This window comes from Mustela putorius, unplaced genomic scaffold, assembly GCF_011764305.1.
Source record: "Mustela putorius furo isolate JIRA1106 unplaced genomic scaffold, ASM1176430v1.1 tig00003853_pilon_pilon_pilon, whole genome shotgun sequence".
NCBI classification, from domain to species: Eukaryota; Metazoa; Chordata; class Mammalia; order Carnivora; family Mustelidae; genus Mustela; species Mustela putorius.
Genome location: NW_025422005.1, coordinates 74,780,196 through 74,807,682, shown reverse-complemented (window position 1 = coordinate 74,807,682; position 27,487 = coordinate 74,780,196). Strand labels below are relative to the sequence as shown.

The following is a 27,487-nucleotide window of genomic DNA, read 5'->3' as shown; positions in this document are numbered from 1 at the left end:
CGCCGCGGCCTCAGTTTCCCTGACCAAGGCCACGGAGCCGACTGCGCATGCGGCGCCCGCCCGCCTTGGGCTCCGGACAGCAGAGGCGCAGGAACCGCACGCACCTGCCGCGCGTCTCGTCCCACACGCCCCGCTGTCCCGCCTCAGTGAACAGGCGAAATCCCCCCTCAGCGCCGCAAAAACTGTGCGTGTACTTTCGATTACGGTGCTCCGCGTCCCCCACCCACGGCGGCATGGCTGTAATATCCGGCAGCTCTCCCGCTTCCAAAGGGAACAGGCAGTTTCCTGAGAAGCCAGACGCAGGCGGAGCGCCTGAGGGGAGAGGGAGAGCGCCCGAGAACTTGTGCCCTGACTGCAGCGCCCGCGCCACGTAAGTTCGCTCCTAAACTTGGTTTTGCGCGGCCGTTTCGGCTAACAAACAAGAGCATCACAGGCCCAAGCGCAGGGCAGCGGGAAGGCGGCGGGAGGCCGGCGCGGGGAGCTTAGCTCCCGCCACTCAGTTTCTCCCGAAGACCGGGGCGCCCGCGGGGCGACCCCGGTCGCGCCGCGTCCCGGTAGGCGCCGCACCCCTCAGGCGCCACGGGCAGCCGGGCACGGGAGACGCACCAGTGCCTGCCGCCTGCGCTGCGGAAGGGGACTGAAGTCTTCCTCGGGCAGGATGGAGGCACCTTCCACTCCCGCCGTCCGTCCCCTAGGGGCGCTGGGTGGTGTCCTCCCTCCTGAGACGTGTCCTGCCTGCCCCCTGCCGGGCACCGGGAAAACAGCCTGGATGGCCCTTGTGTCACTGACCACTAACATCCCGGAAGACGACTTCTTGTGTGTGTGTGTACTAGTAACACGTAATATTCCGTAGAGACAGCAGTGGTGTATGGAGTTATTCAATCTCACGCGAATCGATTGTTAAAAATAATCCTAAGGTTTAAGCGTGTTTATCCTGCACTGTTTATAAATGTGTGTTCCATACACAAACTACATCAGAGTATCTTGTAGTATTTGTTGAAAATATGGATTTGGGGCATTTTTAACCATCATGCGAGATGATTCTTATAGACCATAACTTTTGTAAACCATTGACTAACTCCGTCTAGTAGAACCATCTCATTCTATTTCATTTGGATTTAGAATCATCTTAGCTTGGATACCTCAGTCCTGCTTTGCAGCTAATAATAATAATAATAATAATAATAATAATAAGCTTTGTAATCCATATATTCCTCCCCAAAAGTTTTAAAAATATTAAGTCCAAGAAAAGAAATCTGCAATTTGTCCTATAGTAACACCAGCAAAACTCTTGCTTTACTCCATATTTTTTAACTCTCTAGCACCTAATGAACTGATTTTTTTTTAAGAAAAGGATTTTTATTTAGCCTAGATTTTTGGTAATGTACCCCTGATAAAATGTACTGACACAGTAACTCATTGCCTCAGTTGCTAATTACAGAAAGAGTATATTAGCTGTTGAAAATTAGAAGTAATTCATTGACAGCCTATTCATTGTTAGTCTATACAGTTATGGATGAAGAAGGAATTATTATTTTACCCTTAATATTGATAAGAAAATCAAGGCTTGGGGCACCTGGGTGGCTCAGTTGATTGGACATCTGCCTTAAGCTCAGGTAATGATCCTGGGATCCTGGGTGAGTCCTGCATCAGACTCCCTGCTGAGTGGGGAGTTTCCGTCTCCCTCTCCCTCTGCTCTGCCCCTCCCACCCCATTCTGCTCTCCCACCCCCTCCAGCTCATAAATCTTAGAAAGAAACAAAATCAATCCAGGCTTACCCAGTCCCTTTTTCAAGGTTTCACAGACAGTAGGTTTTGAACCTTCTAAGTTGAACCTGATAGCCTGACTCCAGAGCCGCTGGGACACCCAAAGATGGCTCTGTGCTCCTCCTGCTGGCTCCCCCTGCATCAGTGACCTCCATGTCAGCCCTTTGTGCTGTGCCTCTCTTGCCTGTTCTTCCTTCTCCTGAGATGTACCCTTTCCTTGTTTGCATCCGTCCGTGTTTCCTTCGCACTCACATTGACTCCTGGATGAGAGAAGTGTCACTATTTCTGTCCAAAATGGTCCTTCACGTACATTTGGAATTCTATCTTTTCTGTCTCCTCAGATAGGTACAATGCACCAGCCATGGTTTTAAGTTGTCATAACTGTCATGAATTATTTAATACTCCCAGTGACCTATAATGTAGTTACTATTAGTATTACCACCTTATGAGATTACTCACAGAGGCACAAAGAGATTATGTATTCTTTTTGTGGTCAAACAGCTAGTAAAGAATGGATCCAGTATAGGAACCCAGGCGGACAGGCTCTAAACACAGCATATTATGGTGCCTTTCTTCAGTTGTCACTCTTGTTCCTGCTCTAGTTTTATTTCTACTGGAGCTCACCCCCTCTATTACCAGTGCCTTCAGACAGCTTTGTATTATAAGCTGAAAGGCCTGGGTATTTGCCATGCAGTTAATAATTTTTTGTTTCTCACAGGAAATAAATGGACAATGTCTAATTTCACAAAATGTAGAGACAAAACAGAATGTTGAGAAGTGTATGCAAAAGCTTTCTTTATCCTGAAGTTATGCTTGGCTGCTCTTTAGTATTTCATTTAGTATCTCAAATGAGGTAAGAGAGTTGTTGTTACATGTTGACAGTAGTTTGTCCTGTATGATACAAGATTGAACTTAAGTATTGTACAAACTTACAACAATGGCACAGGAAGCAGATGCTCAGTCGTGTGGAGGGAGCTCAGCTTTGACTTATGGGCTAAACTTTGGGGCACCTTTGAGCCTGACAGTGTCTTCCACTTGGGCTCCAGGACTGCCTCAGTCACTGTCGAAGAAACACCTCCTTGGATGGAAAGCTGGAAACAGTGGGAACACCACTGCTCAACACTGTCGTAGAAAAAATAAAGGGAGAGTCAAAGCTGCATGACTGATCTCTCTCTCTATGTCTCATGAAATGCTCTACTCACTGAGAGGAAATTATTCAAACTTCCCCAGATATGGGACTCTGTCAGATATGGGCAGAATCTTAAACATCCACACAACTGACTCACTTCTCTGTAAGCCTATAAACAAAAATAAAACATTATAAAGCATACAAATGTCCTTTTCTTCCAGTTTAATAAATTCTCTTTTAAGAGAGAGCTCCATTCTTTGCCACTCTCCTCTCATGTTACTCAGGTATCCACCCAGGCTCTTTTCCCCAGCAGTTCCCTGTTTTCATCAAGCTCACTGATGACTTCCATTATGTCTCTTTCTCAGGGAGACCATCACTGACTACCCTATGTATGAATTCAGCCCTAACACCTCATATCCCTATTGCCTGCTTATTTCACACCCTGATAATTTTTCTCTAGAATACTCATCATCATCTAACATTTCATATATTACATGTATCATATAATATGTATGTATATGTTTATATATATAATTTATATATGTAATATATTTTGCTTATTAGAGGTCTTCTCCTAACAGAATAGAACTCCATGAGGAAGGAATTTATATCTATTTTGTTCATTGCTGAATACAGAGCACCTAGAATAATGCCCAGCACATGGCAGGTATACAACACATATATAAGTTAAATTAATGATTATTCACAACCTAAGAATATCTTTAGTCCTTCTCTTATATAAACTCCACATATTTAGTCTTTCTGGTCACTTCCTCCTTCTTGATACCCACACCACCTACCCTTCTGAGACACATAGGCTTTTGGAACTCATTTTATGTATTCATCGTGTGGGAGATAAAAAAAAACATCCTTGCTGTTTTGATGCATATACTACAACCGCTCATATCTTACTTTACCCATAGATCTTTCTCCTAGTTGCAAATCAATTCAAATGAGCAAATGCTCATGTAGTGCCCAGTAGGTGCTGAGAATTGTGGAGGCCTTACCTTCACTGAACTTAGTGTTAAAAGATTCAAGTGAACATGACAAAGTATGGGTTGAATGCTTACCAGCCTGTAATGCTTTCATTCAGGTCTCCACAATTCTATTTAATGTCTATGAGTCTATGAGTATATCAGAACTAAATATTTCTAAAAATTACAACACCCACGAAAAACAGACTTGCATTTTTCTTTTTGACATTTACCCAGGTGTCCAAGGTAAAAACCAAGGAGTCACTTTAGATGCCTCTCTCTCATTTTAATCTTCCAAGTCATCACACATGCTGTCTCTTCTCATGTTTAACCCTCTCCCTCAAAAGAAATCTTTTGATTTCTTCTTTCAAGCTATATTAGAGCACCTTTCTTTTACTGGACACTATGCCATGCATATGTCTATCATGGCATTTCTCTACTTATGCTGCCTGACTATTGCCTGTCTTCTCCAGTATACCCTAAGCTCTTAAGGTATAATTGTAGTAACTGAACTCTGAGCTGAAGGGATGTGTGATCATCATGATCAGTTATCCACGAGATATCCTTAAAGGAAGGTGACCTAGCCTCCTTCCTCCTTTCTTCTTCTGCTGGTTAGAAGGGACATGTGATGATAAGTCAACTTGTACCATGAAATGGCATTGTTAAAAGATGGCTAAGCGAGAAATAAAAGGAAACTTTGCCCCTGATGACTTTGTGAATTATAATCTTTATCTTTGTTGACTTGTGACAAAGGGTAGTACACTTTCAGCTTTTTAAGCAGCGGCTTTCTAGGCTTTTCTGTTATTCGTAGAGGAACCAAAGCCTAGCTAAGATAGATTCTAAAGCACTTTGAAGGTTGAAACTCTATCTTACTCATTTTTAGATAGTGATTAGGTAATGAATTAGGTAATAAGTTAGACTGGATATCAAATTTATGCCTTTTGTGGGGCACCTGGGTGGCTCAGTGGGTTAAGCCTCTGCGTTGGCTCAGGTCATGATCTCAAAGTCCTGGGATCCAGCCCCACATTGGACTCTCCGCTCAGCAGGGAGCCTGCTTCCCCTTCTCCCTCTGCCTGCCTCTCTGCCTACTTGTAATCTCTATCTCACTGCCAAATAAATAAATAAAATCTTTTTTTTAAAAAAGTTATACATTTTACAAACTGTAAGATGAACTGAAGTCTCTAGTGAGACATACACCTTGTAAATAGAGGGGTTGGTCTGGAAATAGATTGGTGGCTTGATGACTGTGCAGGAATAACAGGATCTGTTTAGATCACACTATGTATTATAATGACTTCATACCTAATGAGTCAATAGAGAACCCTGCAGTTTCCCCATCAAGAAACTTACCTATTTGCTAAATGTGTATTTGAGGAAATTAATTCTGATAGGTTAGATTTTGGAGTAGTTAGTGCAGTGAGATTGCTATTCAACTCTTGCTTTTGCCACTAACTGACCATAAAGCCTCTACCAATCCTTTAACTTAAATATCTGTACTATCATTACTTTATCCAGTAAGAAAAGATAAAATTATTTAACTTCCAGGGATTCTTTTAAGGAAAAAAAGATATATACATATATGTCTTTTTTCCTTAAAAAATCTTTTAAAAGATTTTATCTGTTTATTTGACAGAGAGATAGCACAAGTAGGCAGAGCAGCAGGCAGAGAGAAAAGGTGAAGCAGCCTCTCTGCTGATGCGGGGCTTGATCTCAGAACACTGAGATCATGGCCTGAGCCAAAGACCGCTGCTTTAACTGACTGAGTCACCCAGGTACCCCACCTTAAAAATTTTTTTACCAAGGCTTTTTATGCAGAGGGATTCCTGAGCAAGAACATTATTTTTAGAGAACAGAATCACTGGAGACAAATGATACATATGTGCCATCATAGATAACGCTAGGGATTATGGGCATGTTAGAAGAAATCTGTGATCTACTGGTGGCAGGCTGTATACTTCTCCCTTAAAAACATACAAAACATAGGAAGTAGATATGCACGTTCCTTGGATAACCATTAAAGATGACTTTGGGATCTTACATTCTACTGTGAGGCTCTTCTGCATTTCAGGTCACCATGGCATCTGGACCCACCATGACAGAACCCATTTGTCTAGTGGAAAACCACGGAGAGCAGTTGAATGTGAATCGAAAAGCGTTACAGATTCTTGACAAGATTTCTCAGCCTGTGATGGTGGTAGGCATTGTAGGGCAATACCGGACAGGAAAATCCTACCTGTTGAACCGCCTATTAGGACAAAACCATGGTGAGTGTTGTCCTGGGACTGGAGTCATTTGCTTGGAACCAGCGATACTGCAGATTGGTGATGCTCCTCTGATGTCATCTAAAGGAAGAGGCTGACTCTACCCAATAAAGCAAACTTGTAATATTGACCATCTAATGAACAACCTCAACCCCATTTGTTCATAAAACCTCTTTTCTCCAATAATGAATGCCATTTTCCACACCCTATTAGAGATCCAACCCCCCTTTTCCAACTAGTTCCTCTGGATCCCATCCACTCTTCTCAGAAACTCAGCTTCTACTACTACTTCCTTTCTTTTTCCTGTATCACTCCTGCCAAACCTGTAATGTCATTTCAAGAAACTTCAAATTACTTTAATATTTACCACTTTTGTTAGAAGAGGAAAGGAAGAGAAAAAGGGGAAAATCTTTTTTATCCTATATGTCATTAGAGCTGCCATTTTATTTTTCTGCTCCATGTCAAGGCAAAATTTTCATAAATTATAACCCCTTCTCTCTCTTTTTTTAGCCTTTTCAAATATGTAAACTTTAACACATACAGAAGAGTACCTAAAACACAGTGTACAATAAAATGAATAAAGTGAACACCTGTGTAACCATGGCTTGAGTCAAGAAATAAATCATTGGTGGGGCATCTGGCTGGCTCAGTTGGTTAAACATCCAACTCTTGATCTCCATTCAGGTCTTCAGCTCAGGATAATGAGTTCAAGCCCTCTGGGCCTGAGTAAGCTTTTATTTTAAGCCCTACTTACAATAAAAATTAAAAAAAAGAAAAAGAAAAAGAAAAAGAAAAAAATCACTGTCAACACCCAAAGGCCCAAACCATACACTCTCACACTCTCACTAGTGCTCACCGATGTTTTGATTTTCATGATACTTATTCCTTTGCTTTTTAAAAATGGTTTTATAGTCTATGTTTGTATTTCTAAAGCATACTTTATTTTGGACTGCTTTTAAAATTGATATAAATGGAATTTAATCAAGTTCTAGTCTCAGATCACAGCTCCAAATGTGAAAATTTGTCATTCTTTTCCATTCCTGGTCCCCAGCATTTACTCCTAGAACTTGTACCTCTCTTCCCACATAAAACAATTCCACACTTAAAGAATCTTGATGGGGACAGAGACTACCTCCATCCATAGAGGGGAGAACCTACTTTACCAGTCTTGCAGTTGGACATGACAGGAAGCTTCAACAGTCATATGACCACCTGCAACTCTGACTCAAAACATGTGATAGACACACTGGGACAGTGTCCGTGCATTGGGCACAGGTGGTCTGAGCAGTATCACAGTAGTGTCATGCAGCCATCAGGGGCTGCAGAGATAGCAATCCTAGCCTCAGTGTCCAGTGTCAGTGCTGTGGACAGTAGCCAGACACTGGCTTTGTGTGCGCCTCCATTAAAGTCCAGTGTTGATTCTGCTACCGGCTGCATAGCCTCAAACCTGTATTGTGGCTTTCCTAGAAATAAAACAAGGTCCCATTTAAAAAAAATTTTTTTCTCTTTTCAATTTTTTATTTAAATTCTAGTTAACACACAGTGCAATATTGGTTTCTGGAGTAGAAGTCAGTGATTCATCACTTATATACAACATCCACTACTCATCACAAGAAGTGCCTTCTTTAATATCCATTTCAATACCCATCACCTATCTAGCCCATCTTTAAGAGTCTCTTATGGTTTCTTTAAGAGTCTCTTATGGTTTGTTTTCCTCTCTCTTTTTTTTTCTCCCTCCCATATATTCATCTGTTTTGTTTCTTTAAATTACACATATGAGTGAAATTATATGGCATTTGCCTTTCTTTGACTTATTTTACTTAGCATAATACATTCTTAGCTTTGTCCATGTCCTTGAAAATGGCAAGGAATGAAAGTTTGACTTCTTCCTAGCCCATTCAGTTGCCTTTTATTTCTTTGTGTTGTTTAGTTGCTGAGTGGCTAAGACTTCCAATACTATGTTAAATAATAATGGAAGGGGGGACATCCTTGTCTTATTCGTGACTATAGGTGAAAGGCTCTCAGTTTTTCCCTATCAAGGGATATTAGCTGTGGGTCTTTCATATATGGCCTTTATGATGTTGAAGTATGTCTCATCTTTATATACTTTACTGAGGGTTTTTATCAAGAAAGGACACTGTATTTTGTCGAATGCTTTTTTTTTTGCATCTATCAAGATCATATGGTTCTTATCCTTTCTTTTATTAATGTGAATTAGTAATAATTAATTAATAATAATAAATATTATAATTAATAATATAATAATAATTAATGATTAATGTGAATCAATAATAATTCTTTAATTAATTAATCTTTTATTAATCCTTTCTTTTATTAATATCACATCAACTAATTTGTGAATACTGAACCAGCCCTGAAGCCCAGGAATAAATCCCATTTGGTCATGGTGAATAATTCTTTTAATGTACTCTTGAATTCAGTTTGCTAGTGTCATGTTGAAAATTTTTACATCCATGTTCATCATGGTGAATATTGGGATATTGGCCTGTAATTTTCCATTTTAGTGGGGTCTTTGTCTGGTTTTGGAATCAAGGTAATGCTGATTACCTGGTAGAATGAGTTTGGAAGTTTTCTTAAATGGAATTAAATTTTATGTATTTTTTGATGTATTCTTTTGCTCAACAAGAAGTTTTTAAGATTCATCCATTTTTTGTATGTACCTATAATTTATTTCAAGGCACTGTAGTAACTTTTATCTTTTTTTAAAAAGATTTTATTTATTTGACAGACAGAGATCACAATTAGGCATAGAGGCAGACAGAGAGAGAGGGGGGAGGAAGCAGGTTCTCTGCTAAGCAGAGAGCCCGATGCAGGGCTCGATCCCAGGACCCTGGGATCATAACCTGAGCTGAAGGCAGAGGCTTTAACCCACTGAGCCACCCAGGTGCCCCGTAAGTTTTATCTTTTATGAACAAAATTGTCTTAGATATTCTTGCAATTTTATCCTGATGTATAGGTACACAAACTTCTCATATAATATATCCTGAAGTGGAATTTCTACGTTACAGAGTATTTGTTTCTTTAGGACTTCTAGATAATATCAATGTCTTTTTCAACTCTCTGTTCAAGTTACATGTTTATTAGCAGCAATTAAGAATTCTCACATCCAAAGAAAAATTTTTGACTCTTATTGTTATGATGACTACTTGGTTCTATGTCATGTGCCTCACTATAAATAAGGTTAAGTACACTTTCACATATTATTTGCCCTTTGTAATTCCTATTTTGTTAAATGCCTGTTGAAGTCTTTTTTAAAAATTGTAATTGGATTGTCTTGTTTAGTTCTTACTGATTTTTAGGAGAACCTGCCTCTGGCCCCATTAGTCATTAGTCATTTATTTCTATGTAGACCATGCAGCCCTGGTTTTTCAAATATCTTACCTCCTCTCTGGCTCAGCAGCAGTAGGTGCTGAACTTCAGTCCACTAAACTCTAAGCATCCCCATACATCCATGTTGCTTTCTTCTCTTCTCTTGCAGGCTTCCTCCTGGGTTCCACAGTGAAGTCTAAAACCAAAGGTATTTGGATGTGGTGTGTACCCCACCCCTCCAAGCTGAACCACACCCTGGTCCTTCTGGACACTGAAGGTCTAGGGAATATAGAAAAGGTAAGGCAAAGGGGGAATCTTGACTCTACTTTTCATTTGCTACCTCAATTCAAGTTCTATTACCTAGTCTTAAAAACTCTAAACCCAAGTATGAAAACGAGAATATATTTCTCCCTGAACTTACTTTTCTGGTCACCTCAAGTATTGGGGTATATAATAATAACATCTTCTTACTTTTAACAGTTGGATAAACATACAGTTTAGTAAATACTTAACCAAACAGCTGAATTCCCGTGTTCTGTGCTAAATACTACAGATACCGCAGCAAATAGGGCAAATGCCTAGAGCTTAACTGCAGGAGACAACATGTACACAGTGTGATCAGTACGGGGAACCATGCGTAGATGTAGGCAACTAATCCAATCACATGGCTTCGAAAAAGCTTCCTGGAAGAAATAATATGTAAACTGTAACCCATGAAGTCAGTGGGACCTAGCAGTTCAAGTATATGGATGTGATTTAGAAGTAGGGGATGTGGGCGCCTGGGTGGCTCAGTGGGTAAGCCTCTGCCTTTGGCTCAGGTCATGATCCTAGGGTCTTGGGATCAAGCCCCGCATCTGGCTCTCTGCTCAGCAGGAAATCTGCTTCCCTCCCCCACCCCACCCCCCCGCCTGCCTCTCTGCCAAGTTATGATCTCCGTCAAATAAATAAAATTTTTAAAATAAAAAAAAAAAGAAGTAAAAGAAGTAGGAGATATGAAATAGGGTTTCAGTAAAGTAATTTATTTAAATCCTCTTCAGACGAAGTTTAGCTATGCCAGGAGCATTCATGAAGGGTTTTAGTTCAAGTCTCTGATTTTAGAGATTACTTCTTCTCTGACTTATATAAGAAAATGACCTTGACCCACTGAAATTATCTTACCTTATATAATCTTACATATTTTCTCTTTATACTATTAAGTGAAACAAATTATTTCTCCTTATTTTACATTACTCTGAGCCTATATTCAAAGTAGCATTGGTAAATATCTGGCTTCCATAAATGTGGGGAGAAAGTATTCAGAGATTCTGTGCTCAGCTTTAAAGCTCTTAACAGTAAATTCAATATAAAAGCAAAATGATTCTCTTGATGTTGAAAACGATTGTTATTTGGCCCAAATCCTGCTTTAAAAAAAAAAAAAGCAATCTACGTTGGATACTTTCAGGGACAATAAGGACTTGAGGAAATAGTTTTTTTCCCAAAAATATGAAAAAGTTTTCTAGTCTTCCAGTTCAAATCTGATAAGCATAGAATCTAGATACTGCACTTGTACAAGGCAACAGGATATACTGTGTTGTAAACTGCTGATGGCAGCAGAACCAGTGGCTAACACTAAAATTGTGGAATGCTTTGAGATATCTGACTCTATTTTCCTGGTCTTCAAAGAATTTCAGGTCTTCCCCTGAATGTTGGTTCCAGTTTTGCCCTCCATAACCAAGACCCCATAGTGACCCTATAGTCACTTCTTGCTCTGAAGTTGCACGATTCTTTTTTCCATGTGAGAGATTATAAGCTTGGTTGCCTTTATCTGCCCCTTCTTAAGTCATCTTAAGAACAATAACTTTTGCATCCATACAGCCAAATGCAGTAGGTGCATTTAGGTGCCTAAAGAGTAGTTGTAGAATTTTTTTGAATAACATTTGTGTTGCAAATATAGATAATATGAAGAAAAATTTGATAGAGGAATAATTGCTCACATTATTGTATGTCTGCTGTATTCTAGGAACTGCATTAGACATTTTACCCATATTGACAATGTCATTTACTTCTTTTAATAGCTAAGGTACTGGGGCCCTGAGAGGGTACTATGTTAACACTAATAATGAGGTTGAATTTATCATTGTCTTCAAAACTTGTGTTCTTTGTCTTAAGATTTCAGTAATATATAGTAACAAAATAATAAATGAAAAACTGAATGAATGAATAAATCAATGGGTGCATAAATAGCAGCCTTCTAAGTCCCTTGTCTAATGTGCTTTCTAGGTCGACCCCAAGAATGACTCCTGGATCTTTGCCCTGACTGTGCTTCTGAGCAGCACCTTGATCTACAACAGCATGGGCACCATCAACCACCAGGCCCTGGAGCAGCTGCAGTATCCTTTCAGGGACCAAAACACCAAATTTCATTGAGTTTACAGGAATTGCCATTCTCAACTGAGACTGTCATCTTTTCTGTGACTTAATTGTCATGGTTGCAGAAAGGAGTGAGAGGGACCCAGAATAAAAATTAGTGCTTATAACATTTATTTCTATCTGAGATCTGGAAATTGTGATGTAAAGTACTTGTTCCTTAGCTAAGTTCCTAGCTATGTGACTGAACTATCACAGCTAATCAGGGCGAAGTCATCCTCAAAGTTCAGTGGGGTAGACGACTCTGCCAACTTTGTGAGTTTCTTTCCAGATTTTATTTGGGCTCTACGAGATTTCACACTGGAAATGAAGATAAATGGACTCTTCATAACTGAAGATGAGTACCTGGAGGATGCCTTGAAGCTGCTTCCAGGTCTCAGAGTATGGCTTAAATGGTGGCAGATTTTTTAATGATGGGATTAACTGAGCCCTGTCATTCAGCATATGACATAAATGTTTATTTGAATTTGAAGCCAGTGCTAATGGTGATTGGGCTTTGTGGGTTATTATTACTTTAAAGTCTTTAGCAATTGGAGCTTAAGCTCATTAACAAAATTCAGGACCCAATATTAGATCAGATAATTTAATGGTAATTGATACCATGAAAAAATATTTCCAGATTTCAATCAGTGCTATAACTTTTTTTTTTTTTACATGGTTATAAGTGTCATTTTTTTAAAAGATTTTATTTATTTGACAGAGATCACAAGTAAGCAGAGAGGAAAACAAGAGAGAGAGAGGGAAGAGAGAGAGAGGGAAGAAGGCTCCCTGCTGAGTCCCTGCTGCGGAACTCGATCCCAGGACCCTGAGATCATGACCTGAGCTGAAGGCAGCAGCTTAACCCATTGAGCCACCAAGGTGCCCCATTGCTATAACTTCTTGAGGCCCAAATACTTTTGTGGCTTGTTAAGTGTTCACATTGAAATCAATTACTTATTTTTTTTTATATTTAGCATTTAATATGGAGAATATTAGGGGATGTTATTCCATAAGCTACCAAATATATGTATGACAAGTTACATTAAAAAATAAAATACCAAAATTTTTAAAAATGCTATTCAGTGTGACTTAGGAAAGTCACAGTAAATGTCCTTTAACCTTCAGAATATGTTCCTTGATGTTTTCCTGACCACTGCTTTATTTACATATTAAAATAAAAAACAACTTTATACTCCATCCTGAAAAAACCTGGAATGGTTTTTCAAGTAGCTTCAAATCTGGAATGTAACTCCCCACACATAACACATTTCCTATGGGAAAATGCTTTCCTGGTTTATTAAATTTGGGAAGTTTTAAATACGAATTCTCCGGATTTCATCTCTACCATGATGGCGCTGGCCTTCATAGTTACTCCTCATTCCTTCGTTCTCATCTGCAGAGTCTCCTAGGACTTATTTCGAAAAGCTTCTGCCCCCACACTCCAAACACGATGGTCTCTCTCTGACTTGGCTGACAGGAGTGTATGTCTAGGACTTCCTGCTGCTGCATCCCATCTCCATTATCACCGGAAGTCCCCTGAGGGTCAACATCAAGTTGCTAACATCTCCTTCATTCTAATCTCTCACTTGTGAGTTTTTCGATGTATACGAAGCCCTGAGTTCCAACAGAAGGATTTCCCACATTCAGAGCATTTCCAAGGCTTCTCTCCTGTGTGAACTCTCTGATGCTCACTGAGGGACGACTTCTGAGTGAAGGCCTTCCCACATTCACCACACTTGAAAGGTTTTTCTCCTGAGTGAGTTTTCTGGTGGATCTGAAGCGACGCCTTCCTGGGATAGGCTTTCTCACATTCGCTGCACTCGTAGGGTTTCTCCGTCGAGTGAGTCCTCTGGTGTATGATGAGCTGGGATTTCCCACAAAAGGCTCTCTCACAGAAGCTACACTCGTACGGCCTCTCTCCCGTGTGCGTCCTCCTGTGTATGACGAGGTATGACTTGCTGCTGAAAGCCTTCCCACACTCGCCGCACCCGAACGGCTTCTCGCCCGCGTGCGCTCTCAGATGTGCGGTGAGCTGCTCCTTCCGGCCGAAGGCCTTCCCGCATTCGCCGCACTGGTAAGGATTGTTTCCCGTGTGGATTCCCAGGTGGACGACGAGCTGCGTCTTCATATTGAAGGCTTTCCCACAGTCGCTGCACTGATAGGGTTTCTCCCCTGTGTGCATTCGGATGTGAACCAGGAGGTAGGACTTACTCCTGAAGGCTTTCCCACACTCGCTGCGTTTATGGGGCTTCACCCCCGTGTGCATCCTCTGGTGTACGACGAATGGCGACTTCAAACTGAAGGCTTTCCCACACTCGCCACACTCGTAAGGTTTCACGCCGGTGTGGCTTCGCTGGTCAATTACTTATTTTTAAAATGTATTTCAATAGTAATAATAATATAGTAATCAAAATGGTAGAATAGTATATTTTAATAGTGTTGGCTTATTAATAGATTATCTGATCTAATTTATCTGATTAATAGATTATCTGATCTAATATTTGGGCCTGAATTTCTTTAGTGAGCTTAAGCTCCAATTGCTAGAGATTTTAAAGTAATAAATAAAGTTATAATATTTAATAATTATATATTACTAGTACCTATAGAGTTATATTCTCCACAGAAAGGATATTTGCAAACTAAAAGGTCCAGAAAAAATGTTGACATATCTTTCCTGTAAAGCTGTCAGACCTTCATGTTACCTTCCTTATAACATCATCCTTTTCACTTTGTAGCCTTACACAATATTCTATTTTTATATTATAAATTTGTTACATGTATTTAGCAAAGTGGATAATAGAAGACATCTATAGGGATAGGGAACATTCATTTTTATTTATTCATTGAACAGCTGATATGTGCTACAGAATTGCTCTGTAAGATCCTATGAAGTCTGAATCGATCTGATATAGGGAAATGATGAGGTCTCAAATTACATTTAGATTAAAGTATACTTTAGAGATTTCAATTAAAGGAAATCTAAACATATTTGTGGTGTGACATGTTTTTGGCTTATGCTTATAAAAATTTTTCTTTATTGATCTGGATATCATCTATTTTCTTCCTGACATTTTCCCCAGCAAAGTGTTACCCTTTTGCTCTGGGATCACGTTAAGGCCCATATTTCATTTTTGACATGGAGAAGTACTTCTGACCTCTTTTTAAATTATATTTGACACATAGTGTTGCATTAGTTACAGGTGTAGAAAAATAGTGATTTGACAACTCTGTACATTATGCTGTGCTTACCACAAGTGTAGCTACCATCTGTCACCAAACAACAATGTAACAATATCATTGACTATATTCCATTCTATACCTTTCTTCCTCTGACTTCATTCCTTAACTGGAAGGCTGTACCTCCCACTCCCCTTCACCCATTTTACTCATCCCCCACCACCATCCTTTCTGCAACCACCAGTTCTCTGTATTTATGGCCCTCTGACTTTTTTTCTTAGTCATTCAATAAACATTAGATTCTTAATCCATGGGACCCCATAAAAATGCCAGGGAAACTAGCATAAGTTTATTCACTTGTGCTGAATGCCTCCCATTCCTCTCCTAAAGTACTTCCCCGACTCTTAGCTCTGTTCAGAAAGGAATTTTCCTTGACTTTGGTATATTAGCACAATTTCAATTTACAAAGCTCATGATTAGAATAAACGAGATTCAGTGATTTTTTTTTTACTCTGAATTTTAGACATTTTTTTCTTACCTTGATATTATTCATCCTCCACCTGATATTTTAACAAGCAATATCTTACTCTTCTTTTGGTATTATTTTATTTTAGGGTCCATATTTCATATCTAATATGGGGACAGTCAAATCACAAAAGGAATTCTTACCATTTTTTTTTTGGTTCCTCACTCACTTGATAAACATTTAATGAATATATCAACCACTAAACTCCATAACAGTACTAAGGAAACCAACCATAACTTGCTTCAGTTGGGACTGATGCCCCTCCTACTCCCCTATTTCCCTGGCTCTGCTCCATGTAGAAATGGAATTTCCTTGCCTGTGGTGATGGTCCAGATTGATTTGAAATGATTGGGTTAAAGGAGATTTATAGGCACAGGAAATGCCATAATGCAAAGATGCCTGGAAATGAAAGTTCTGACTCCCTTACCTAAAGACCACTTTTCAATGATCAGTTTTTTTCCATTTTTGCAGGCACAAATCCCAAAATCCAGAATTCCAACATGCCCAGAGAGTGTATCAGGCAGTTCTTTCCAAAACGGAAATGCTTCGTCTTTGACCGGCCTACAAGTGATAGAAATCTCTTACTCCATCTTGAGAAGGTGCCAGAAGACAAGCTAGACAGTACTTTTCAGGAGCAATCAAAGAAATTCTGTACCTATATTTTCAATCACACAAAGACCAAGACCCTAAGAGAGGGAATCACTGTCACTGGGAGCCGTAAGTCACCTTTGTCCCAAAGCATGTCTCTGTGTCAGTGTGGTGGTGCTTTGATGAGAGCCTGGATTTGTCAGTAATTTTGTTTACATCTGTGTGTAACTATGGAGAAGCAGATTTCATGGCCTGAAAAGAAATCGATGTGTGTTTACTCATTAAAGTCTCCCTGTGTGAGGGTCTGCTGAGACCTGATATACCTCAGGAACTTAAGCCACTAATCCTAAGAAGACAAGATGGTGTTAAAGAGAGGACATCTGTATATTGAGAAATCCTATGGGATAACTTCTTGTCTTGAAGGAGATAGCAGGTTATTTTGTAAATTTACATGAGTCAGGTCATAAAGAGCAAGCTATGAGTTCCTGCAAGATCACTGAGAAACAGAATTATGTATCATCTTATGTGTAGGGCAGGCTTCGTGGGCATGTAACTTACGCAGTCCTATAGTATTCTGTGTGGAGATGGACCCATACTTGCTTTAAGATCCTCTATCCCTGTTTTGAATTCTCAATCATGTTCAACTAGGAGTTCACATTTTTGTTTTGTATCAGGGCACACACATTATGCTGCTAGTCTTGTTTGTGTCTATTACTTCACCTATGTAATCTATTCCTTTACATTCTCATGAATGGGAAACCATTTTTCCAGTAACATAGGTGCATATTGTATAGTTGGTAATTTAAATTGTGCTGTGACAAAATGGAGAATAAAAGAAAAAACAGGAGGGACGCCTGGGTGGCTCAGTTGGTTGGACGACTGCCTTCGGCTCGGGTCATGATCCCGGAGCCGACTCCGCGGGGAGTCTGCTTCTCTCTCTGACCTTCTCCTCACTCATGTTCTCTCTCACTATCTCTCTCCCAAATAAATAAATAAAATCTTTAAAAAAGAAAAGAAAAGAAAAGAAAAAACAGGAAAACAATAATCCTGTTAGAAAGGAGTAGATTCCCAAAAGGAGAAAATAAAATTTCCTTGTAAATAAGGTGGGGCTTTTAGATCTTAGAATCTTAGAATGATGCTTCATAAAAACTATAAGCTACTGATTGAGACCTTGGTATTTATGCTTAAATTCCCTGGCTTATATAGGGCTGGGGACTCTGTTGATAACCTATATGGATGCCATCCATCATGAAGCAGTTCCTTGCTTGGAGAACGTGGTGACAACTCTGGCTCAGATTGAGAATCCAGTGGCTTTGCAGAAGGCAGCTGACCACTACAGAGAGCAGATGGCCCAGCGAGTGAGGCTGCCCACAGACACACTTCAGGAGCTGTTGGATGTACATGCACACTGTGAGAGGGAAGCCATTGCAGTGTTCATGGAGTACTCCTTCAAAGACGACAAGCGGGAGTTCCAGAAAAAACTCATGGTAATTGTATTAGCATTTAGCACTCCTGATTTCTCTCCTTCGGAAATCATGCTTAGAGCCTATATATTTTTTATCAAATAGTTCATCTCTTTATTCTGGTTAAAGGAGCCTGGATTGGGGCACCTGGGTGGCTCAGTAGGTTAAGCCTCTACCTTCAGCTCAGGTCATGATCTCAGGGTCCAGAGATGGAGACCCACATCTCTACTCAGCTTCCCCCCTCACTCTGCCTGCCTCTCTTCCTACTTGTGATTTCTGTCAAATAAATTAATAAAATCTTAAAAAAAAAATAAATAAAGGAGCCTGGATTGTTGTGAGACAGAGCTATACAGGCTATAGATTACTCTTTTACTATAACATAGACATTTTATTAATTTTCTGCTGCATTAAAAATTGCCATGAGGGGTGGCTGGGTGGCTTAGTTGGTTAATCATCTGCCTTCAGCTCAGGTCATAATCCCAGGGTCCTGGGATCAAGCCCCACATCAGGCTCCCTGCTGAGCAGGGAGCTTGCTTCTCCCTCTGCCACTCCCCCTGCTTGTGCTTTCTCAATCTCCTCTGAGGAAACTACTTCCAGGCACAATTCAACTTTCTCTTTTTCATTGTTGATGGTTGGGTCACTGTTAATCATTCTACAGCAGAAGTAAAATTGGAGTTTATATCTTACAACCCCATCATTTTATAGATGATAAGCCTGAATCCAAGAGAGTTTAATGGGCTTTTGACAAGTAACAGAATCAATCAGAACTAGGACTGAAAGTCTCTGGGGATGCTGGGTTGGCTCAGTTGGTTGAGTGTCTGACTCTTGGTTTTGGCTTAGGTAGTGATTTCAGGTTTGAGGAACTGAGCTCCCCACAGGGCTCTGTTTTCAGCAGGGAGCCTGCTGGAGATTCTTTCTCTCTCCTCCCTCTGCCCCTTCTCCAACTTGCACGTGTGTTCTTTCTCTCTCTATCTCTCAAATAAATAAATTTTTAAAAGAAAGAGAGAGAGAGAAAGAACAAACTAGGACTAAAAGTCTCTTGACTCCTGGTCCATTCCATATTCCAGTCTACTCATAGGTGATCATGATGCTTTTCCTAAGAGGATGACATTGGACTTTCCCTCCTAACAGCTTCTTTCTAATTGACTTCTTCATAATTTCCCTGGCAGGAGACCATAGAGGAAATTAAGGAAGATTTCTTGCTGCAGAATGAAGATGCATCTGTCAAATTTTGCCAGGCACAGCTTAAGCAACTTTCAGAGTCCTTGATGGAAAGCATTTCAAGAGGAACTTTCTGTGTTCCTGGAGGATATCATCTTTACTTAGAAGAAAAGGAAAAGGTTGAATGGGACTATAACCAAGTGCACAGGAAAGGGGTTAAGGTGAGGAATAAAGAGAGAGGGATGGTTGTCAAAATCCTAGAGTCAAAGGGTGTTGCTTTTTCTGAAAATGTAAGATCACAGCACCATTTTAAGGGAGAAAGCAGAGCATGGCCATATCACCACCCTTTTAGTTTTTATCCACAATTAGTTATATATTGTTGAAGAGATTAGAAATATTTCTTCCAAAACAATGGTGTAGAATTGGGAATTCTGGATTAAAGAGAACAATTTTGCTTTATCAAACAATGTGATAATTTCTTTGCTGAGTATAGAGTATACAAAGAGTAAAGATAACAATCTTTGTTCCAAGATGTCTTCTTTATTTGAAGACAAATAATTGGGTAATTGTATGATTATCATACATTCATGAACAGATAGTGAAAATAATGGTAATGATTATGATGACAATAACAATGATTTTAATAAGGCTAACATATACCATACATATAGTAAGTAACCCATAGATAGGTACTTTCATTGGACTGTCAATTTAATGCTCAGAATATTATTATAATTTAGATACTATAGTTATGCAGTCAAGAAATGTGTTGTACAAAGAAGTAAACAAGTTGCCCAAAGTCGTACTACCAGCAAGTGGGAGAACTGGTAGGGCAGCTCAGAGTAATTGACTATCTTCAAAACTGGAAATGTAGCTTGGCAAAGCACCCTGTAAGAGGAGTAAGAGATATAAGATGCAAGTATCTATAAATGTTATCCTAGTTAAGAAAGGGTAAATAAGCATCCTTTCTGTCAGAAAAGAGATTGAGCAAATGTTTGAGAAAACAGGGGTGCCTGTTTATACATGCATAGAAATCTGGTTGGCTGTACCTGGGGTAGATAGTGGAAGGCCTCCCTGGAGAGAAAGATGGAGTGCTAGGAAGGAGGCCACAATAGAAGGTTTCAGGTATCCCACAATAGAAGGTTTCAGGTATCTCAGAATTTATATTGGACCGATGGAAGGAAAGTTAGTAAGGGATATCTAAGCAAATACAAAACTTACAAGGCCAGATTTATGACTTCATAGAATGATAATTTCCCTAAAAAGACAAGATCTTTGTTACATGACATGTCTCTCCTTGTTTCTTCAGGCAAATGAAGTTCTCCAGCACTTCTTACAGAACCAGGTGGCAGTAGAGAACTCCATCCTGCAGGGAGATGTTGTTCTCACCTATCAGGAGAAGGCCCTAGCAGGTACAGGTGCAGGGTTGAGCTCATAGCAGAGTGGGTAGGTTTCTGCACTAACTTCAGACATAGATGAGAGCAAAACCTTCCTGAAACAAAGAGCTTCCTCTCTTTCTGTGAAATAGCACTGCTAAGTATAACAATCAGAGCTGGCTTTTTAAATCTGGCAGCCAAGGAGGGTCATCTTGATCACATTCTGAAATGTGCTCTTGGTAACCCACATAGTTCTGAGGTTTGTCAGCTACCTTTTCAGAGTCAGTTTGGTATCTCTACTGAGGAGGTGAGAATCAGGTCTGACTTTTGTTTTTTTCTCTCTCTAAAACATTTGTGGAACAGCTGAATTAGCTTTGAAGGAGGCAGCTGAGAAGGAAGTAGAGCTTCTAAGTCAGAAATACAAGGAGCAACAGCAAAAACTGGAGGCTCAAGAGAGAAGCTTCAAGGAAAATATAGAGCAACTGAGAGATAAGTTGGAGAGAGAAAGAGAAAGCCTTCAGATGGAGCAGGAAAAAATGTTGAATCACAAGCTGAAGGTATGTCTGCACAGAGCCTGGGCAGTGCCCAATGGACAATGCTATGGTTCCTCAGGAGAAGGGCCAAAACTAATAAAAATTATGATCCCAAGGAGAACCATAAAGACATGATTCATTGAAACCTCAGATCCGTCTGGACCCTGCTGAGGCCCTTAAACCCACAAACTCCAGTGCCTTATGTAGCGTGAGAATTTGTCGTGTGCAATTAGCATCCCTGAGGCTGCTGGGCTGCTCTTTATAGTGATTGTTAGGGTGATCTCATTGGGCCCGAGTTAAATAGGGCCTCAGTCCACTAGTCCTTAGGATTCTTGATTGAACCATCAAACAGACCTGTAAGAACTCCATCTTGTCTTAAAAGTATCAGATTAGACTTGAAATACAGGATTCCAAAATCTCTAAAATGTATTACATTTGTTTCCAGATATGTGTGAGTTATCCTACAAAGCACAGAGCAAAGTTAATTCTTCAGCTCAACCTGGCACTTGATAAGCAGCAATCTAGAGGGGGTCAGCAGTTTCCATTATCTGTTAGACGTGTATGTTCATGCTGCCTCAGTGGGACTGAAAAATAATTAGAATTAATCCTACATCACTCTGAAGGGCATCCTCAGTGCTGGAACTCCTCTTAAGAGGATAGTTCTCTGGTCTGACCCAGCCTGACCCCACTCCCCTCTTAGTTGAGGGACTCCTGGGAAGGTGTAAACCATGGATACTCCCAGTCTCCAGGACAGACCCATCGAAAAGCACTCTCAGGTGATAGAACAGTAGACACAGTGCTTCAGAGCTGAAACTGTTGAACTCAAAACCCTTACTTTTGGTAATAGAGGACTTTCAAAAGTGGACTCCTTCTCTTTTATAGATCCAAGAAGAACTTCTTAATGAAGGATTCCTACAGAAATCTGAGGACTTGGATACAGAGATAGAGCTACTAAAAAAAGAGATTGCAGCGGGTAATGAAAATAAATACTCATTGGATCTATGGGTCTTTTATTTGACTGGTAAAGTATTAGGTGAAGAAATGCCAGGTCCTAGTGAGTTACCTGGTGTGGGGATGAAGATTGTGGGCTCAAAATGACATAGGCCCAGAATTCCTTGAGGGGTTTCTATGATGCTCTGACTTACTTTGGAAGCATGTGTCATTTTAGTTTTTTTAACATAAGTTTAAAGATAAACTGTGATTATCAATGATTACTAAGGTGTGACATACAAAAGTCAGACTTAATTTTGATCAAATTAAGGAAATAGTAAACAAGATTGTAAAAGAGAAGTGTAAGAAAAGGCCAGATTTGCAGTTGCAGCTAAACAAAATACTGCAAAATAAAATCATCAGACCTGATTGTTGCTTTCTTCTCTCTAAGGTGCTAAGCAGGCTAAGGAGGAGGCAGCTGGGAAGAAACTGGAGCTGCTAAGATGGAAATACAAGGAGCAACAAAAACTGGAGATTCAGGAGAGAAGCTTTAAGGAAAACTTAGCCCAACTGAGAGAGAAGTTGGAAAGAGAAAGTGAAAACTTTCAGAGGGAACAGGAAAAAACGTTGAAGCACAAGCTAACGGTAAATCTGCACAGAGCCTGGGCAGTGCCCAAGGGACAATGCTGTGGTTCCTCAGGAGAAGGACCAAAACTAATAAAAACGATGACCCCATGGGGAATCATAAAGACCTATGATTCACTTAATGCCTCAGATCCATGTGGATCCTGCTGAGGTCCTTAAGTCCACAAGACTCTAACCCTTTCTATAGTGTTAGTCTTTGAGGTGAACAAATGGCACCCACAGATTGCTAGACTGCTGTTTGTAGTGACTATAGTGTGCTTTCATAATGCCTGGAGTGAGTAGCATGTTAGTCCTATCATACTTAGGTTACTAGTACAACCATCAGATATATCTAAAATCGATCCTCTGGGTTTTGTGTATCAGATTATGCTTGATGGGAAATACAAAATCCAGAAAGCCCTATAACTTGATGCATTTGTTTCCAGATCTGTGTGAATTACTCTGTAAACTATAAGGAAACGGTATTCCTTATTTCAACATGCAACCTGATAGCCTGTTTTCTACACATTGTTAGCAATTCCCATTTTTATAGATGGCAGCCATGCTGCCTGAAGTAGAACTGAAAATTAGTTAGACTCAAACCTACATTCTCTCCCAAAAGGCATCGTTAGAACTAGAACACATGTCTGTGATAGTTCTCGACTGTCTTGACTTAGCCCCAACATCTCCCCACCCTCAGCAAGATGATCCTGAGCAAATCATAGGAAGTTATAAGCCACAGATAGTCTTACCATAAGGGTCAGAACATGGAAATACTGAAAAATTCCATAAAAGAGCACTACAGCAATAAAGAAGTGGATGGATATGCTTAGCTTAGCTACCAGTGTTAAATACAAAACCCATCTTGATAACTAGGAATTTTCAAAAGTGAACTCTCCCTTTTATAAGTCTAAAATAAAATGCTTATTAAAGGATTTAAAATTCTGAGATTACAAACAAAATAGACTTAGAATTCCTGATAGGAAAGTATAAAATGAGGCTACTCATTTATGACATAACTCATGTTATGCTGTGACTCATTTTTGAGATATATGTGTCATGTTAGTTTCAATTAACAAAAGTTTAAAAAGTAATTACCTAAATATAGGAAGGCCTTACACAGACAAGACAAACTTACTATTGATTAAATTAATTCGAACAAGTGAGAAGCAGGTTAAAAGATGCAGTGGAAAAAAAGACCAAATTTGCAGTAACATCAAAATGATATGATACTGCAGAATAAAATTATCATGAAGTATGTAAAGTTTATATGAAGAAAAATTTTAAGTGCTATATAAGATACAAACATTGACAGAAATTAAAATGTCAGTGTTATTTAACTTAATATGTGCATTTAATTTGATCCAAAACACACATCAAACATAATTTTTCAGAAAGTAGAAAAATTAATTCTAAAGTTTTTATGGAAAGCCACAAACAAAAATATCCAGTGCAGTCCTGAAAAAGAGACAAATGAAAGGGAACTAGCTTTAGCCACATGTCAAAACGCCCCAACAATTAGCAGTGTGGTACTAACATCTGAATATTGTAACAACCACAAAACAGACTTGAAAAATCAGTGCAAAGTCATGAGAAAATTGAACAGTTGATAATTTAGGTGTATTCTTTTGTGAAGGAACATGGAATATTCAGCAAATGGTGTTTGAACTATAGGTAGCCAACTGAAAAAGAAAAGTTGAGGTCTCACTTATAGGTAATTTTCTGATGGTTCAAAGATATAAACATGAAAAACTATACCGTAAAATTAAATAATAGGGGGCAGTTAAAAAAATAATATTGAAGTAGGTAGAACTTTTCTAAGTATGACATAATGGAAATAAATAAAATATATTTTGCTTTTTCTCTTTGAGTGTAGTTGACATACAATGTTACATTAGTTTCAGTTATATAATATGATTTCTCAAGGTTTTTTTTTTTTGAAGATTTTATTTATTTATATGAGATTGAGAGAGAGCACAAGAAGGGGAGGATCAGAGGAAGAAGCAGACTCCCTGCTGAGCAGAGTCCGATGCAGGGCTCAATCCCAGGACTCCAGGATCATGACCTGATCTGAAGTCAGTTGCTTAATCAACTGAGCCACCCAGGCATCCATGATTTCTCAAGTCTATACCTTGTGCTATACTCACCACAAGACTAGCAAGCATGTGTCACCATACATTGCTATTAAAATATCATGGACTATATTCCCTATGCTATGCCTTTAATTCCCTTGACTTATTCATTCCATAACTGGAAGCTTGTATCTCCCACTCTTCACCCATTTTGTCCAATCCCCACCCCCTTCTCTCTGATAACTGTCAGTTTGTTTTCTGTATTTTATAGAGCTGGTTCTACTTTTTGTTTGTTTATTCATCTGTTTTTTTTAGATTTTACTTAGGAGTGAAATAAAATCAAAACCTCATTGAGATATTACCTCACACCTGTCAGAATGACTAGAATCAAAAAGACAAGAAATAACAAGTGTTGGCAAGGATGTAGAGAAAAAAGAACTCTCATACACTGTTGGTGGGAATGTAAATTGCTACAACCATTATGGAAACAATATGGAGGTTCCTTAAAAAATTAAGAATAGAAACACCATATAATCCAATAATTCCACTTCAGAGTATTTACCCAAAGAAAACAAAAACACTAATTCAAAAAGATATATGCCCCACTATGTTTCTTGCAGCGTTATTTACAATAGTAAAGATATGGAAGCAATCTAAGCGTACATTGATAGATGAATGGTAAGGAAGTTGTAGTATACATATGCAATGGCATATTACACAGCCATTAAAAAGGATGAAATAGCGCCATTTGAGACAACCTGGATGGACCTAGAGAGTATTATGCTAAGTGAAATAAGTCAGACTGAGATAAAAGAAAATACTGATAAATTTGACTATTAGCTATCTAAGAAAAAAAAAAATGTTCTTCATAGAAAACCATAAGCATATATATTGGCTAATTGGATTTAAATAAAACAAATAAAAAAGAAAAACATAAGCAAAGTAAAAATACAAATGGTAAAATGAGCAATACATTTTAATATCAGAAAAAATGATATAATTTCTTTAAGCCATTTTCTTTTCCTCACAGCTTCTTTAAAGTAGTGAAGAAAAAAACAGCCATGTCCCCAAAATGGACAAATATGTTAGAAGAAATGAAACATATTCAACTTTGCTAATAATAAGAGATGTGCAAAATAAAGTTATGAGGCTCCTGTTTCATCTTCAGGATTAGCAAAGAAAACACCTTTGGTCCTAGGTTGCCAAGGATTTGGAGAAATAGAAAATCTCCCATATTTTCTAGTAGGTGGAAATTGAAACAATTCTATATCAAGGTATTAAGTGCACATACCTTTGATCCAGCAAGTTCAAATTTAGGAATTTAACTTATAGATATAATTGTCCATGTGCCAAATGTCATACATACTAAGGTATATGTTGTAGCACTTGCGTATGGCAAAAAAATCAGAAAAAAAATACTTCTCTGTTTGGTACTGGTAATAGAAATCATGGGACATTTGTACAAAAGATTATTCTAGAGTCACTTCAATGGAAGGGAAAACTCTATTTGTACTAATATGAGAAAATCTCCAGATTTAGCATAAAGTGAAAAAACAAAGATGCAGACAGTATACATAGTTGCTATAAGCAAATTTAAATATAATGAATAGATACATCTATTTTATCTGTCTCACAAAGAATACAGAATGAACTAGTAACTATGGTCACAACTGAGGATGGACCTGGGTAGCTGACATGAGGCTTGAGAGATGGCCAACTTTACATCATATATCCTCTTCCATGCCTCTTCCATTTTATAGAGTATATATTTTTACATATTTAGAAATGAAGATGAAATTACTAAGATTTAAACTAAAATAATAATACATAGAAAGGGAACAATTAGTGACAGGATGGGAGCATTTATGCTCCTTTAAATAACATACTCAGTGCAATAGAAGTGCTGATTACAGCAGGGAACTGGAAACCATAAGATATGCATCCTAATCTTGTTTTATTTTTATTTATTTTTTTTAAAGATTTCATTTATTTATTTGACAGAGAGAGAGATCACAAGTAGGCAGAGAGGCAGGCAGAGAGAGAGGAAGGGAAGCAGGCCCCCTGCTGAGCAGAGAGCCCGATGTGGGACTCAATCCCAGGACCCTGAGATCATGACCTGAGCCGAAGGCAGTGGCTCAACCCACCGAGCCACCCAGGCACCCCCTAATCTTGTTTTAATTATGACCTTTCAGTATTCTAGTTTCTAATTTCTTTCCTTTTTTTTTTTTAAACAGACATATAGTTGACATATGACATTATATTAGTTTGGGGTTTACAATATAATGATTCAACTTTTGTATATACTGGGAAATGATCAACACAAGTCTAGTTACCATGCATCCCCATGCAAATTTATAATTCTTTTCCTTGTGATGAAAACTTAAGATTACTTTCTTGGTAACTTTGAAATGTGTATTACAATACTGAGAGCCATTTGTATGTCTTCTTTGGAGAAGTGTCTGTTCATGTCTTCTGCCCATTTCTTGACTGGGTTGTTTGTTTTTTGGGTGTTGAGTTTGGTAAGTTCTTTATAGAGCTTGGATACCAGCCATTTATCTATTATGTCATTTGCAAATATCTTCTCCCATTCTTTAGGTTGGCTTTTAGTTTTGTTGACTGTTTCCTTTGCTGTAAAAAAGCTTTTTAGCTTGATGCAGTCCCAGTAGTTCATTTTTGCTTTTGTTTCCCTTGCTTTTAGAGCCATGTCTTGCAAGAAGTTGCTGTGCCCGAGATCAAAGAGATGGCTACCTGTGTTCTCCTCTAGGATTTTGATGGATTCCTGTCTCACATTTAGGTGTTTCATCCATTTTGAGTTTATCTTTGTGTGTGATGTAAGAGAATGGTTCAGTTTCATTCTTCTGCATATGACTCTCCAATTTTCCCAACACCATTTATTGAAGAGACTGTCTCTCTCCCATTGGATATTCTCTCCTACTTTGTCAAAGATAGGTTGAACATAGAGTTGAGGGTCCATTTCTGGGCTCTCTATTTTGTTCCATTGACCTATGTGCCTGTTTTTGTGCCAGTACCATACTGTCTTGATGATTACAGCTTTGTAATATAGCTCGAAGTCCAGAACTGTGATGCCTCAAGCTGTGATTTTCTTTTTCAACATTCCTTTGACTATTCAGGGTCTTTTCTGGTTCCATACAAATTTTAGGATTGTTCGTTCCAACTCTGTGAAAAATGTTG

At 39.0% G+C, this 27,487-nt stretch overlaps 1 protein-coding gene across 1 annotated transcript; it reads left to right on the top strand.

Annotated features, from left to right (window-relative positions):
* Positions 1-220: 220 nt before the first annotated feature.
* On the top strand, positions 221-27,059 carry LOC101673378 (guanylate-binding protein 4). The gene is made up of 13 exons (XM_045063436.1): positions 221-370; positions 5,938-6,133; positions 9,630-9,757; positions 11,720-11,829; positions 12,043-12,239; positions 16,020-16,265; positions 17,343-17,623; positions 18,769-18,981; positions 20,070-20,172; positions 20,500-20,693; positions 21,552-21,642; positions 22,051-22,244; positions 26,994-27,059. Exons 2-13 carry the CDS (start codon positions 5,944-5,946, stop codon positions 27,057-27,059), a joined length of 2,013 nt encoding a protein of 670 aa, XP_044919371.1. The 5' UTR covers positions 221-370; positions 5,938-5,943.
* The last annotated feature ends 428 nt before the right edge of the window (positions 27,060-27,487 follow it).